Source organism: Prunus mume, linkage group LG7 (genome assembly GCF_029339155.1).
Source record: "Prunus mume cultivar Tortuosa linkage group LG7, ASM2933915v1, whole genome shotgun sequence".
Taxonomy (NCBI): Eukaryota; Viridiplantae; Streptophyta; class Magnoliopsida; order Rosales; family Rosaceae; genus Prunus; species Prunus mume.
In genome coordinates this window covers 3083913-3099247 of record NC_142704.1, presented here as the reverse complement: position 1 = coordinate 3099247, position 15335 = coordinate 3083913, and the positions used below count along the sequence as shown (strand labels likewise).

Sequence of the window (15335 nt, the reverse complement as noted above, 5' to 3'; positions counted from 1 at the left end):
ATTTTGCAGAAATATATTTTTCCAGGATTCTTTCACTCAAAACTTGCACCTTTTCATTCCATAAAAGAGATGTCGATGAGAGACAATAACTAAAGGGTTATTATAAAATTTAATTTTTTTCTTCTTTAATATATATATATATGGCAAAATGCAGAATATAAAGAGACAAAAGTAGGAGCGAGCAAATGTGTCACCTCGGATGGTACCATTTGACTTAGCCCTACATTCAAAATTGACGTTCTATGTCTGTTGACTTTGTAAACAAATAAATTATTTTTGTAGGTCAAGACAACGACGCCTAAAAGAAAGGTATATATTGCAAAAAAATAATAAATAAACAAAATTGTTGTTAAAACGTTACTTTCTTCCAAACGCGTATTGTTGGGTTACCCAATTTATGATTTTGGGGCTTAGCAGCTGGACCCTCATTGCTAGTTGGCCAGGCCCAAATAAATGGTTTTTATTTCTTTGCCCAACCAATAAATAAATGGTTATAGTTTACTAAACTCATACATACTACACGGATACTATGACTGCCAAGATCTTTTCTAGGGGGAGCATTTGCTCCAAACCACTACACTAGTGGGTCATTGCAAAAATAAATTGTTTATTAGCACATTATTCATGAATTTTAATAACCATCTTTCTACATTTGGATTTGGAGTTAAATCACATTCCATATTAGACTTTTAGGCCCCGTTTGGTTCGTGGAAAAGATTTGATGAGAAATAATTTCTCATGTCTTTCTCACATGATGGGGGTAACCAAGAAATACCACTTTATTTCCTTTTATTAAATAAAAAAAGAATGTATTTAATGCTATATTATAATTCTAAATTGTTAATTGGGACAAAATGCTCATGAAAAATGTGTATTTAATGTTGACTCATTTTGGTTTAGGAGGAAAATAAAACCCAAGTGGAGAGGAGAACTTCATCTTCCCCCTTACTTTCCCATGCCTAGACTTACCAAACATGGGAAAGTAATTAATTTCTTATCTCCCAACCTCCTTTCCCATGAACTAACGGGTTCTTAAGGCTTTCTTTATCCGCTCTTTACCATGTTATGGACAACACAAATTATCCCACACATATAGTGAAAGCTTGAATATACCGATTGTGATCGACTTGAGTGGATCGATGTATTGTTACATATTCTGTGTATGCTTGTGTAGCTTTACAATTTTACCCTTATCGATGGAGGATGGATTTTTGGATAGAGAAGTCCTATTAGTTTGACAGACTCTATTCGAGTCATAATGGTACAAATCATAGCCATGATCAACATACAACAATAAGACCTCTTTCTATCTACTTTTCGCTTCTATACACATCTCTCTTCCTGCAAAAACGAAACGTCCCAAGAAAACTATGAAATCCGGTCCTTAACTTCTTCCATTTCTGACCACCATTCCTGTCCTTCCTCTTCCACAAACCAGACCCTTTCGTCTTTATCTTTGTCATGCGGTCCTCACCACCAGAGTCCCTGCAGAAAAATGGGAAGGCCATTGTGTGCCGCTCAAGAATATGGCCAACCGAAGCCAGCTCATGAGAATCATACAAGGGGCTCCCACAGTCCCAAATTTTAGCAGAAGCAGCAGCAGCTTCTTCTTCTTCTTCTTCTTCATCTTCTTTCTCTTCCTTCTTCTTCATCATCTCTGCATAATTTGGTTTCTCCGTTTTGAGGCATGTGAAATGAAGATTATATAATGTTCATGGTCACTAGCTAGATATATGATTGGAACACGTGGCATAATAATATTTGTTGGGCAGCCGAATTTGCTGTTGTTAGTTGTGTGGCAGGCAACATAAAATTAAACGTGTGCCAATGCCATGATAGTGCTGACGAAAGAATTTAAATTATTTGGTAGCTAATTAGATGACAATAAGATAACCATAAGCTGTGTATATGAACTACAAATTTTTTGAACACTGAGGGATAAGATAGAGAAGAGTTGGGGCCACGGATCACCTAATCATTATGAAAATGTTATCTAACTTTTAAAAAGAAAAAAAATTATTTGGCTTATCTGAATTTGATCTAATCGTGGTGAAGCTGATTATTAGGGATCCATCATAAAGTTATATTGTTTTATTAGTTGACTGGTTTTATAAATCTCTCTTCCGCTAAAGGATTGTTGTGAATCATGATGGGCTGTTATAGTTTTCTAAACATGAACTTCGGTTATTGAATATCAATCTGCAATACCTGATACATTCTCGAGATTTCATACCCCGAACTTAGGTGATGGAATATGGAAGATCAATTCATAATACTTGGATTAAACTTAGTGGATGGATTTGAGAGGATGTCTCTAGTAGTGTCCCTATCATTTTTGAACAAAGTGCCCACTCCGTTATATGACCTTAGATATCCGTATTGGTTTATCCTTTTTGGATTTTGATTCCAAAGGTGAGGTTTAAGGTTGGTTAAAGATGGTTGCCAACCGGTAGTTTGAAAGTAACCAAATGGACACAACACAAAGCATAGGATCTTTTGCATTTAAGAAATAAAAATAACAAATAAAAAAGTTCTTTGCATCTAGTGTTGGTGTTGTGGAATTATGCCTTATTTGTCTGAGTGTGCAAGCAGAAAATTACAGCATCAACTTGTGTGTAAAGTAACAGATCAGATTCCAAATCCCTTTCCAAAATAGACTCATCTCTCTTTTTTTCCACCCACATTCATGCCATGACATATTTTTTGTTTAATTTAGGTTTAGGGTCAAACACTCTAGTGCATATAGACCACCTTTTAGCAAACAATTCTATATTTATCTTAAATTTTGTTTTAACTGTTTCCTTTTTTTGCGCATGACTGATGTTTTCAGTTAGGAATGAGTTGTTCAAGTCTTAAATTTTTTATTTACTATATATACGTGTCTTAATAAACACGACACGACACGACTTGACTCACTATTATGCTAAATGTACTGTCAGCACATGACTAAAAAACCTATGCCCCGAATAAGTGCATGTTTTTCATGATTACAAGGTTTTTTTTCAATGTGTAACACACAAGGAATGGCAAAGGCTTTTAGCCAGAACTCATGAAAATCATATGAACAGGGCCATGCAATTTTTTTTTTCCAAGTCTTTCATTTGATTTTGTGGCCTTCATGTTTATCTCTTGCAAACGTGTGCGGCTTGAATTTGTTTGTCTAAGACATGGATAAATTTCGATATGGACAGTTTTGACAATTGATTTATTTTCATCGACCCTTCATTTCATTGATGCTGAGACGTGACAAATGTCAATTTTGCATTTTGCATTTTGGATATTGTGTGTTTTGTGGACCAACAGCATCAAATTCAGCCTCTAATTTTAATTTCTGAGCAAATTTTATGTAAAAAAATATGAAAAATCAGATACTTCGAATTTGACTGTTCACTCTCTCAAATCAAAGCACCAAAAGGAAAGATATTTTATTGGTTGGTAGAATTAAAAATCTTTTGTTCTTTCCTAAAATGATTAATTGATTTTTATTCACAATCAAACACCAAAAGGAAACAAGCACCAACCACAAATAATCATGATGTGTAATCATATTGTGCAATTAATTAAATCTCGTTGTTATTCATATTTTGTGCGACTCGTGAGTTTATTATATTTTGATGACACTCATATCGATTATACTTTATAATATTTTAATTATGCAAAAATGAAGAAGAAAAAAAAGTTAATAAATAAGATTTAACACTTTGCCACACACATAGAATTGTTTTTAAATTTTAAGATTTACCACTTCTCCAACCCATATGATTTTATAATTGGGCATACTGACTGATTATGTCCGTTGATTAGTCTGACCAAAACACGATACACATGTGACCTATCTAAAGAAAACGCGGCTACGTACAACGGTGCAGGCAGATTATTTTGGTCCCAAATCTAAATTTGGGCTAATGCGAAAATAACACGCACCTAAAATAGATTAGTAGGAATTAGTTGTAAAACCCCAAAAAATAAATAAATAAAAAAACTCAAAAATGGAAAAGAAAAAGAAAAAGCAAGTAGCGGCAGTTGATACTTCAGTGACAACGGCCCCATGTATATAAATTCCTCAACGCGCAAATCATTTCTCCCTATTTCGTCGTCTCTCTACTCGCGTTCTCGTACGCAACGACACGCCGTACATGCGGCCGCATACTCGCCGATAAATCGCCGGAAAAGCTCCCGAGAAAATCAATCGGCGGCGGATTTGGTCCGGGAGTCCTAGGGTTCCGGCGAGTCGTTGAGATTGTGTGTGTCTTTGTGTGTGGGGTTTAATGGCGTCGGAAGACGTGAAGAGGACGAGCGAGACTGCGGTATCGACGATCGTGAACCTGGCGGAGGAGGCGAAGCTTGCGAGCGAAGGAGTGAAGGCGCCGACGAGCCATGCCTTACTGAGCATCGCCAAGTCTCTCGTCGCTGGTGGAGTCGCCGGTGGAGTGTGAGTTCGCAGCAAATGCTCTTTTTTTTAATAAGTAAAATTATTTTCAAGTTTTGATTTTTCGTGGTTCTGTTTAGATATTGGTTTTCTTTTTGTTTCCCTGCTTTGGCTTCGTTTGTTTCGATGCTGAATTTGCTTTAGGTTTTGTTTATTTTCATTTTTCATTTGTGGCCTGAAAAATAAGTAGACTTAAAAAGCAACCAAAAAACAAAACAAAAAAAAAAAAAAAGAAAGAAAGAAAAAGAAGGCTTCTTTTTTCAAGTTCGTTTGTTTTTCATTGCCTGGAAGTGGAAAACATCTAGTTTTTAAATTTGCATGCAGTGGTTTATCTGTTTTTGGTACGTTTATCACTATTTGTTTTTTTCTTTGTTTCAATAGAAGCGATAATTTATTCAAAGCAAGAAATCAAGTGCAATCCTCTAGAAGAACATCCACAATGAAGTTTGGAGGCTCTTCAATGTTTGTTAGAAGTTTATCATAAGGAATCGTTTATATTTATGACCATATATTTCAGGACCAAAATACTTGTGGGAAATGAATGGCACACTTGAATTTTGTGTATGAAAATTGTGTGTCTTATAATCTCTATGTTGTTGATTAGCTGTAAGCACCAACTGCTAGTTGCTGGTGCTGTTATTTTCATTAGAGGTTCTTGAAATGGATGTTAGATTAGCAAGTGTGAAGGACGAGTTATATACCATGCATGAAAGTAGTTGTCTCTAGGAATTAGATAAATTTTTGTTGTGTCACATATAACATGAGGGATGTGGGTGAACTTCTAACCTTATATCTATCTCTTATTGACTACAACTACATGGTGCAGGTCACGAACTGCTGTTGCTCCATTGGAAAGATTAAAAATTTTGCTGCAGGTACTTCTCTTATTTGCACATATGGGAATTGGTATTTGGATCCTTAATCTAGCAAAGAGCAGATATAAGCTATGATTATTTTATAATTGTAATGTAATGCATGCTGGCATTGCCAACCCTCTGTTTTTTGGGGTATGGAGGGTGGAGTGCTAGTTGGGACCTAAGCAGTATGCATTTTATATTATTTTAAGCTGGATTAAATTGGATTTGCATCTTCTTCCATTATGCAGGTTCAAAATCCTCATAGCATTAAATACAGTGGGACAATTCAGGGCTTGAAGTATATATGGAGAACTGAGGGTCTCAGAGGCTTGTTTAAAGGCAATGGAACTAATTGTGCTCGCATAGTCCCAAATTCAGCAGTCAAATTCTTTAGCTATGAGGAAGCTTCTAAGTATGCTTCTCCAGTTCCTGCATCCTCTCTTTCTTCTCCCCCACATTTGTCAATATGATCACTGATCTGTATAGGCAGTTATCATCCGTTGATTCTCTTTCTTCCCCCACATTTTTAAATATGTTCACTGGTATTTGTTTGCAGTTATATTCATTCATTAGTTCATCTTTAGCATAAAGCTTTTTATAGATCAAATGTCTATTTTCATTTCATGTCAGCAGCGTTCTGATAAGTTCTTTACATCTCTATGTACTTTTTGTTAATAGGGGTATTCTATGGTTCTACCGACGGCAAACTGGAAATGGTATGACCACCTTGAGTCTATTTCTTATGATAGTCAATTGCACATTACATTATAGGTAGTTTCATTTGGTATGATTCAATTCAATTACATTTTTCTTATCCTTATTGTGTAGCATGTCAATCATTACATAGAGGATCATAGTTTTCAGTCTTGATGGGGGTAAGTTCATGGTAATAGTTTGGTAAAGGTGTCATATTTATATCGCTTTATGCTTGGGTTAGCAAACCATCCCTTTTTTGGTTTATGGTGTTCACCTAGAGAAGCACTGTAAATTGATTTATGTGATTTCTTTGGCTGAGTTCATTCAGTCTGTGTTTGTTTGTTTAAGCCCTGATTCGGTCAAATTTGGATCAATGTGTGCTCTATGTGATCAATTTTTTTCCTATTGTATTTGTATGTCTTCTGGGTCCAGTTTTGGGAGGAGACAGAACAGTAATGTAGGTATGACAGTTGTGGCTTTGATGGATTATATTTGCTCTACTTCTCCATCTCTTGCAGAAGATGCTCAACTCACACCTCTTTTACGCCTTGGAGCTGGTGCTTGTGCTGGAATTATTGCCATGTCAGCAACTTACCCTATGGACATGGTACGAGGTCGTCTAACTGTCCAGGTATCTTTTGGAGATTTAATTTAAGAGATTTTTTCCTGTGAATGAGGCACTTTTTACTATACATTCACTTTGATGGCTTAAATTTGTTTGAACTTTATTTATTTAGACAGAAAGGTCTCCTCGGCAGTATAGGGGAATTGCTCATGCTCTTTCAACTGTTTTTCGGGAAGAAGGCCCCCGGGCTCTGTACAGAGGCTGGCTACCTTCTGTCATAGGAGTTGTAAGTGGTGTTTGCTTATTTCTGTATTCTCTATAGTGCTAACAATAAATTGAAACCTCTTATCAATTTTTCAATTCATTCATTACTCATTTGCGTTGTCGATTCAATCATTAATCATTTCTATTGTCGAAGTCTGAACTTCGATGACCGTAGGTGATAGGTTTCATTCTGATAGGATATTTTTTTTTCTAGGGTGTATTTGTTTGCTAATTTATTATGTATATCTCTCTTTTGTTCCGTGAGTTAAGACTTTTTTCTAATTTTTGTATGAGATTTCTTAATGTTTTTATTTTGTTAACAGGTACCTTATGTTGGTCTCAATTTTGCTGTTTATGAATCTCTGAAAGACTGGTTGATCAAAACTAGACCTTTTGGTTTAGTTGAGGACTCTGAGTTGAGTGTAACAACAAGGCTGGCATGTGGGGCCGCTGCTGGAACTGTTGGCCAGACAGTTGCTTACCCTCTTGATGTCATCCGGAGAAGGATGCAGATGGTAGGCTGGAAGGATGCTGCTTCGGTTGTCGTTGGTGATGGGAAGAGCAAGGCACCCCTCGAATATACTGGAATGGTTGATGCATTCAGGAAAACAGTCCGTCATGAGGGGTTTGGAGCACTGTACAAGGGTTTGGTCCCTAATTCTGTTAAGGTCAGTGTTTCTTTCCCCCGTAAATTTTCTTTTTGTTAAAGGGGAATTTATGCCACATTACATTCGGACCCATATATTATGTTTTCTGGAAACATTATAATGGTATATTGTCGTTCTTTTAGGTGGTGCCGTCCATAGCAATTGCGTTTGTCACATACGAGGTAGTGAAGGACGTTCTTGGAGTTGAGATGAGGATATCTGACTAAAAGCTAAGAGAACCTTGAGTTGAGCCACATGTTTAGTGTTTGCTCGTAATTTCAGAAGTGAAACGATTAGTGGACTGCTAGGAGAAGGTAAAATGTCAGGATTTTTTAATAAGTAGCAGGAAGTTTAGAAATAGCCCTATCCTATGTTGATACTCCTTCCCATCCCGTCAATACACATATCTGTCATCAGCCAAAGGCCTATAGTTTTAGCTATCCTATTATTCTTATGCTCTTGGCATTGTGACAATAAGTATTTTGTTTCAAGGAAACGATGCATTTTATTTCTATGGATTTCAGGAGAATAAGTATCAAATCAATTAATTGCTCAGTTTTTTTAAAATTTATTTATTTTAATTCAATATGCTGCCTCCTGTTTTGTGAGGAATGAATTGAATTTTGGACAATGTAATGGTGCCATGAACTTATGGTTTATGTTATTTAAGTGTTTCCACATTAATGTTCTCTCCTTTAAAGTTTGATTATTTTGTGCAAGTCAACTTTCAATATTTACATTTAAAGATAACGAGCTTGTTTCATATGCGGGGCACGGGGGTATCCCAAGCCTCTCAAGGGCACGGGTATCCAAGCCCATTGGCAACAGATGATTGGCTCAGGATAGCACCAAAGTTGTATCCCTGGTATAGGCATGAGTCCCTGCTTTTATATTATCGGCCACCTGGCTGTTTGATGAATCCAAAAAAATCATTATTTTTCTTAAGATTTAGTAACAGTTGACACAAATAAGTTAAAACTTAATGATAAATTCAAATCTTATTTTAATCCGTAAATCCAAATGCAACATTACGGTTTGCACTTTCACAATAAGAAAAAAATTAAAAATCTGAAAAGACATCTTTTGATTATTAGCAATACTTCTTGGTTTATGATATTTCATACAATGATACTAACAAAATTGAAGGTACCAAAAGTTTCTGAACTTTTAGACATCTTTCCTTCTTCTTCCTCCTTTTTTTTTTTTTTTTCTCATATTTCACACTATAAAGTGTTCGAATAAAAAAAGGGAGCCATCTGCATTTTATACATGCTGCATTAATGGACGAGAAAAAAGCAGCAGCAAAATTTACAACCAAATTCATGCGCATACTTACTGATACGCTCAAGCTCTACCTAAAATGTTTGATCAACACTAGCCTTCCAAAAAAAAAAAAAGAATCAATCAAGAAAAAAAAAATTACACGACGCAACAGACTAAAATGGTCATACTGCAATGGAAAGGGAAAAAAAAGATAATTATCCCCAAGGACGAGGAAACTAAGCCCTCCTCTGGCCTCTTGCAGCAGTCATCTTTGAGAGCACTTCCTTGAGATCATCATACCGGCTTCGGTGATACTCGATCCATATGCACAGCTGCCTTATGGCTTCCCTCTTCTCCTCCGCCAATCCTAGTAAGCCCTCATTTTTCTCTCCCACCGTCTTCTCCAAGTCCTCTACCGTCCTCTCAAGTTGTTTCACAGCTTTGATCAGACCCCCCTTCTCCACTTCCTTCCCGCTTGCAGTTGCCCTCAACTTCTCAACCTGCTCTCTGAACACCAATGCTTCTTCTTTCTTACCACGCAGTTGTTCGATTAGGTCCCCTACCTCCTCCTTCAACTTCACTCTTTCACCATTTGTTTCCGCAACCCAGTTCTTTGCAGTTTGAAGCTCCCTTGTTGTTCCTAGAATACACTTCTCATACTTTGCATAGTCATCCAAAAATTTCTTGATCACAGATTCCAATAAAGTCAAAGAAATGTTCACATTTTCTGAGATATGCGTGATGTTTCTTTGATAGGCTTCATTGTTTGCAGAAATTGTACCAGACAATGTAGCAATTCTGTCTTCAAGTGCTCTTTGTTCTTCCTGGAACTTTTGTTCTGCGCGTCTGAAGCTCTCTTCCTTCTCAGCCAATAACTGCTCTGTAACACGGAGCTTCTGGTTTGACAACCGCAGCTTAACTTCAGTATTCCGGGAATTATCAACCAAAGAACTAAGCTCGTCCCCTTTTTCTTCAAGATCTCTTTTCAGGTCTTCAGTTGCTTGTTCCAAATCAGCTATTATCTGATCTTTCGATTCAACTTTTGTACTGAATTCTAGCACGATTTGCTCAATTTTCCTTTCTGCAGAGTCTCGATTGACCTTGCTGTCCTGAAACTGACTTTCAAGCTGTTTATATTCCTCATTTAACTTCTTGTATGAATCCTCCCGTTCATTCAGCAGTCTCTGATGATCGGTGATCTTGCTCGTTAACTCCGCTTTTTCATTTTCCAATAGCGTCAGGCTCTCTGAATGTTCTTGTTTCTCCTTCTCAAATTGCAACTCTATCTGCTTCTTCTGGGTCTGGAATGAATCCAAATCCTGTTGTAGACTGTTAACCTGTGACACAAAGGCTTCTATTTGAGCAGATGCATCGTTCACAGAACTTTCATGTTTCTCCCGGAGAGAAGAGAACTCGACCTCCATTTGCGTTAATTTCTTCTCAAATTCAGAAATTTGATCCTTTAGCTCCACAATTTCTGCTCTCAACTGATCGTTCTCAAGGACTTTAGTTCTTATCTCCTCTTCAAGTTCACTTTTGTGGTTGTGTATCGAGTCCACCTTTATCTCAATGTCTCTCTTTTCTGCCGTCAAACTCTCTTTCTCTTCCACAATCCTCTGATGATCCGTTATCTTGTTTGTTATCTCCTCTTTCAGATTTTGTATCTGTATCAAGTACTCTGTAGTTTCTTGAGTTTTATTCTCAATCTGCACTTGCAATTCAGTTTTCTGGCTGAGTAGGGACTCCAATTCTAGCTGCAATACATTTACTTGTTCCATTAAGCCCTTGACCTGAGTTGATGCTTCATCACCTTTACATACTATCTGTTTCTCCAATTCAACTTTCTGGGCACGCAAAGAATCTATGTCAGCTAGCAGATTACTGATCTGTGCTGCCAAATCTGCTATTCTAGATGATGATTCATTATTGCTGTCCTCAAGTTTCTTTGTGAGAGCAGAAAGTTCAGCTTCTCTGTCTTCTGATATCAATTCAAGCTCTGAAACTCGGGCATGTAGTCCTGCATTCTCCTCTCCCAGTTGTTTTGCTTCAGTTTCTTTGCTCTCAATCTCTACTTCCAAATCACTTTTCTGATGTCGCAAAGATTCCAGCTCCAGTTCCAGCCCCGAAACTTTCTCCTCTAATCCCTTTATTTGAGCCAATGTTTCATTCTCATGCAGTTTGTGCATCTCAGACAGAGTTAAATATTCCTTTTCCTTGAGACCCAGTTGCTCATTTAGCCGACTATATTCAGTATTGCTGTCCTCAAGTTTCTTTGTGAGAACAGAAAGTTCAGCTTCTCTCTCTTCTAATATCGATTCAAGTTTTGAAATTTGGGCTTGTAATCTTGCATTCTCTTCTTCTAGTTGTTTTACTTGAGTTTCTTTGTTCTCAAGTTTCTCCTTCAGCTGAATAGATTCACTATTCTTATCCTCAAGTTCTTTTGTTAGAGCAGACAGTTCAGCTGCTCTCTCATTTGATACTGATTCAAGTTCTGAAATTTGGATTTGTAGTCCTGTGTTTTCCTCTTCCAGTCGTTTAACTTCAGTTTCTTTGCTCTCAATCTTCACTTCCATGTCTCTTTTCTGACCTCGCAAAGATTCTAGTTCCAGTTCCAGCCCCAAAACTGTAGCCTGTAATCCCTTTATTTGAGCCGAGGTTTCGTTCTCATGCAGCTCATGCCTCTCAGACAGTGTTGAATATTCCTTTTCCTTGAGACCCAGTTGCTCGTTTAGCCGACTACATTCAGTATTGCTGTCCTCAAGTTTCTTTGTGAGAGCAGAAAGTTCAGCTTCTCTCCCTTCTAATGTCGATTCAAGTTTTGAAATTTGGGCTTGTAATCCTGCATTCTCTTCTTCTAGTTGTTTTACTTGAGTTTCTTTGTTCTCAAGCTTCACTTCTATACCTCTTTTCTGACCTCGCAAAGATTCCAACTCCAGTTCCAGCCCTGTCACTTGGGCCTCCAATCCGTTTATTTGAGCCAATGTCTTATTCTCATACAGCTCATGCATCTCGGACAGAGTTGAATACTCCTTTTCCGTCTGACCCAACTTCTCCTTTAGCTGAATAGATTCACTATTGTTATCCTCAAGTTCTTTTGTGAGAGCAGACAGTTCAGCTGCTCTCTCATTTGATACTGATTCAAGTTCTGAAATTCTGACTTGTAGTCCTGCGTTTTCCTCTTCCAGTTGTTTAACTTCAGTTTCTTTGCTCTCAATCTTCACTTCCATGTCTCTTTTCTGACCTCGCAAAGATTCTAGTTCCAGTTCCAGCCCTGTCACTGTAGCCTGTAATCCCTTTATTTGAGCCGAGGTTTTGTTCTCATGCAGCTCATGCCTCTCAGACAGAGTTGAATATTCGTTTTCTTTCTGACCCAATTTCTCCTTTAGCTGAATAGATTCACTATTGTTATCCTCAAGTTCTTTTGTGAGAGCAGACAGTTCAGCTGCTCTCTCATTTGATACTGATTCAAGTTCTGAAATTCTGACTTGTAGTCCTGCGTTTTCCTCTTCCAGTTGTTTAACTTCAGTTTCTTTGCTCTCAATCTTCACTTCCATGTCTCTTTTCTGACCTCGCAAAGATTCTAGTTCCAGTTCCAGCCCTGTCACTGTAGCCTGTAATCCCTTTATTTGAGCCGAGGTTTTGTTCTCATGCAGCTCATGCCTCTCAGACAGAGTTGAATATTCGTTTTCTTTCTGACCCAATTTCTCCTTTAGTTGACTAGATTCAACCGTGAGTTCTTGTATCATGTTCTGTGCCTGTTGAATTTCATTTGACATTTCCAAAATTTTCAAGGTCTCTTCCTCCTTAGCTTTGCTCACATCTGACACCTGCTGTTCTGCAGATTCCAGCTGCTGCTTCAAATTGGAGACTTCCCCTTGAACGGATTCTAGTTCTTGCTCAAGGGTTACTTTTTCATCTTTCAGCTGATCAACCATGGTTCTTAACTCTGCTGTAATATTTTCTCCATCCTCTATCCTTCTCAGAGCAGTCTCTTTCTCCTGAATCAAGTTATCTCTCTCTCTTTCCACATTTTCTACTCTTTGATTCAGTTCAGCTTCTATCTTTCCACCAGCTTCCAGTTTTTTATTTAGTTCATTATTCCCAGCCAAAAGTTGAGATTTTTCAACATCTAACCTTTCAGCTTCAGTCTTCAAGTCTCTGGCAATTTTTTCTGTTTCTTCTATCTTGGTCAAAGCCGCCTCATATTCTAAGTTTAAAGCTTCCTTCTCCTCACTTGTAGCTGTCAATTTCCTCTTCAGGTCAGCAACTTCTAGATGTGCTGATTCGAGTTCATGTTTGATCCCATCAGTTTTCTGAAAGTCACTTTCCAACAGTCCATTTTTACCGCTTTTGTCATTTGAAGAATACTCTGAATCTGAGTCTGAGCTTGATGAAGATGAGCTGTCCTTTTCTTGTTTGCCATTAACTTTTTTCTTTAGCACTCCGGTTAGATGATCATATTGTGCATAGAGTGATTGGTACTCTTTGTGGAAATCCTCAATTAGCTCAACAAGAGGTTCCTTTTTGGAGTTCTCTACTGAGATGGCATCTTTTTCTTCAAGATCTTCATCTTTTAGAAGCTTCAATATTTTATTCACCTTGTCATCAATACCTGCAATCAAACAAAAAATTCTTAAATTTCCAATTTGTTCGATCGTATGAGATGCAAGATCAAAACATGTAATCATATTGAAGTTCATTTCAAAATTGCATTCAATAGTTCCTGTAATGTCATCATCTCAAAGCCTTAAGAAGAATTCTACAAGAAGGTTTACCTATTTTAGTTCCTTTCAGCTCTTCATGCTTCTCTGAATTGATGTGACTTCCAAACAAGGACTTAATGGATTCCCTCAAGCGGTGCTTTGTCATCACTTCAATTTCCAAACTTCCCTACCAGGTGTGAGTTAAGACGGAGCAATATCCATCTCCAGCTCAAAGTCTGAAACACAAGAAAACGATCTCCTTTTGAATCATAGCAGAAGCATAAGCCCATTTTAATTTAAAAATAAACCTAACTACCCCAAGACTACGTGATATAACATGATGATGAAGGTCAACTCCTGAGATGAAAATAGATAGTGTATTTCAACGACTGAAAGATTACCATAAGGGAAAAAGGAATGCCGGACAATAAAAATTTAGGGCAGATACAGTTACAGGGCAAAACTTTATTGTGATAAATGAGCATTCTTCAGAGAGTTCAACAGACAATTTACTCAATGTGTGAACAGTATCCTTTATATGGGATTTTTTTCCTTATATAAAGATTTAAATCTACGATTTTTTTTCCTTATGATGGGATTTTTCTTATATATATCAACATGTTCTAGCTTGAAACCTTCCCAGTTGTTTTTTTAACTCCAACATGGAATCATGGATCTCTTAAGCATGAGAAAAAAATTAAAAACAAAAAACAAGGCTCTGCTTTTTTAAATGTATCATTGAATCCAAATTAGTAAAAGTCCAAAATCTGATGCCACGTCATATTTTTAAAAAGGGAAATCCCCCATAAGCTGATTTGGGATCCAGAAAAGACAGCTATCATCATATACCTGAAAATATGAGCTGTTCTGTGTATGCACGCAAAATAAAATAAAAATGAGCTGTTCTTTTTGTTTATTTCCTTCCTAGAAAGAAACTTAAAAAGGCAGACAATTTTTTCTACAAATTCCAGAATATATTAAAGTCGCAAAAACCGAGATCAATACTTTTCTTATTCCGGTTCTTACCCTCGGACAACTAAAGAATTACACAATTACCGCTTTGCCCTTCGACCCAGCTGACAGTCAAATACGGTAAGAAATTATTTACCTTATATTCTCTTTTACTTCTTCTTCAAGTCGTCGCCAGGAAGCTTCGTCAAGAATTGCTTACCTCATCCTATCAACCACGCTGAGACAAAAAAGTAGATGAAAAATCTGAGTTATGAACAGAGTGAGGGACAAACTGAACCAAACAGCTAAATATATCAATTCAATTTATGAAGAATTCTAATCTGACAGAAAATGAAAAACCAATTCAATTACGAACAGAGTTCATTTTGATCAGATTTCAGATTATCTTCAACAAGCTTAATCAAAAGATTAAAATCAAGCGACTGAGTAATCAGAGGATGAAGGAAAAGAAAAATCAAGCATGCAGAATTCAGCTCTTGCATCGAAGAAGATGGTTGATCTGATCAAGAACTTAAAGAAAAATTCTACTGTAAAAACAGTGGACTTGAATTCTGAGAAGAAAAGCAGTTGCAAGAGTCAAAGATCATCACCTGAAAGTCAGAGACAATTCTCGAATCGTACGATCAAGCAGAGAGAGAAGAGTTCCAGTTCTCCGATGAGCGAGGGAGCGAGAGAGAGATGGAAATGAAATTCGAAAAAAAATGGAAAAAAAGAAAAAGAAAGCTGAAAAGAGATTTTGTTTGGATTAGAAAATTCAAAGCGAATGGTACGCCATTTGTAGCTTCAAATTTCAGAAGGTGGAATCTTTGGGAGCTTCTACTTCTGTATTTGCCCTCTGGGTTGGAAGAAAATTACGGCGATGCCATTCTAGCTGGCATTTAACGCCATTGAATTTCTCGTCCGCGTTGCGGTCAAAGTCTCGGGAGTTGAGATAATGAT

The 15335-nt window shown here is 37.2% G+C and overlaps 2 protein-coding genes across 2 annotated transcripts; one reads left to right on the top strand and one right to left on the bottom strand.

Annotated features, from left to right (window-relative positions):
* Positions 1 to 4038: 4038 nt before the first annotated feature.
* On the top strand, positions 4039 to 7970 carry LOC103337673 (mitochondrial adenine nucleotide transporter ADNT1). Its single transcript, XM_008240842.2, has 8 exons — positions 4039 to 4432; positions 5256 to 5304; positions 5535 to 5698; positions 5965 to 6002; positions 6501 to 6613; positions 6720 to 6833; positions 7135 to 7479; positions 7602 to 7970. The coding sequence occupies exons 1-8, from the start codon at positions 4269 to 4271 to the stop codon at positions 7683 to 7685; spliced, it is 1071 nt and encodes a 356-aa protein (XP_008239064.1). The 5' UTR covers positions 4039 to 4268; the 3' UTR covers positions 7686 to 7970.
* A 727-nt stretch (positions 7971 to 8697) lies between these two features.
* On the bottom strand, positions 8698 to 15146 carry LOC103337674 (uncharacterized). Its single transcript, XM_008240843.3, has 4 exons — positions 14987 to 15146; positions 14533 to 14613; positions 13497 to 13660; positions 8698 to 13333 (listed from the first exon to the last, which is right to left on the bottom strand). The coding sequence occupies exons 3-4, from the start codon at positions 13588 to 13590 to the stop codon at positions 8958 to 8960; spliced, it is 4470 nt and encodes a 1489-aa protein (XP_008239065.2). The 5' UTR covers positions 13591 to 13660; positions 14533 to 14613; positions 14987 to 15146; the 3' UTR covers positions 8698 to 8957.
* Positions 15147 to 15335: the final 189 nt, after the last annotated feature.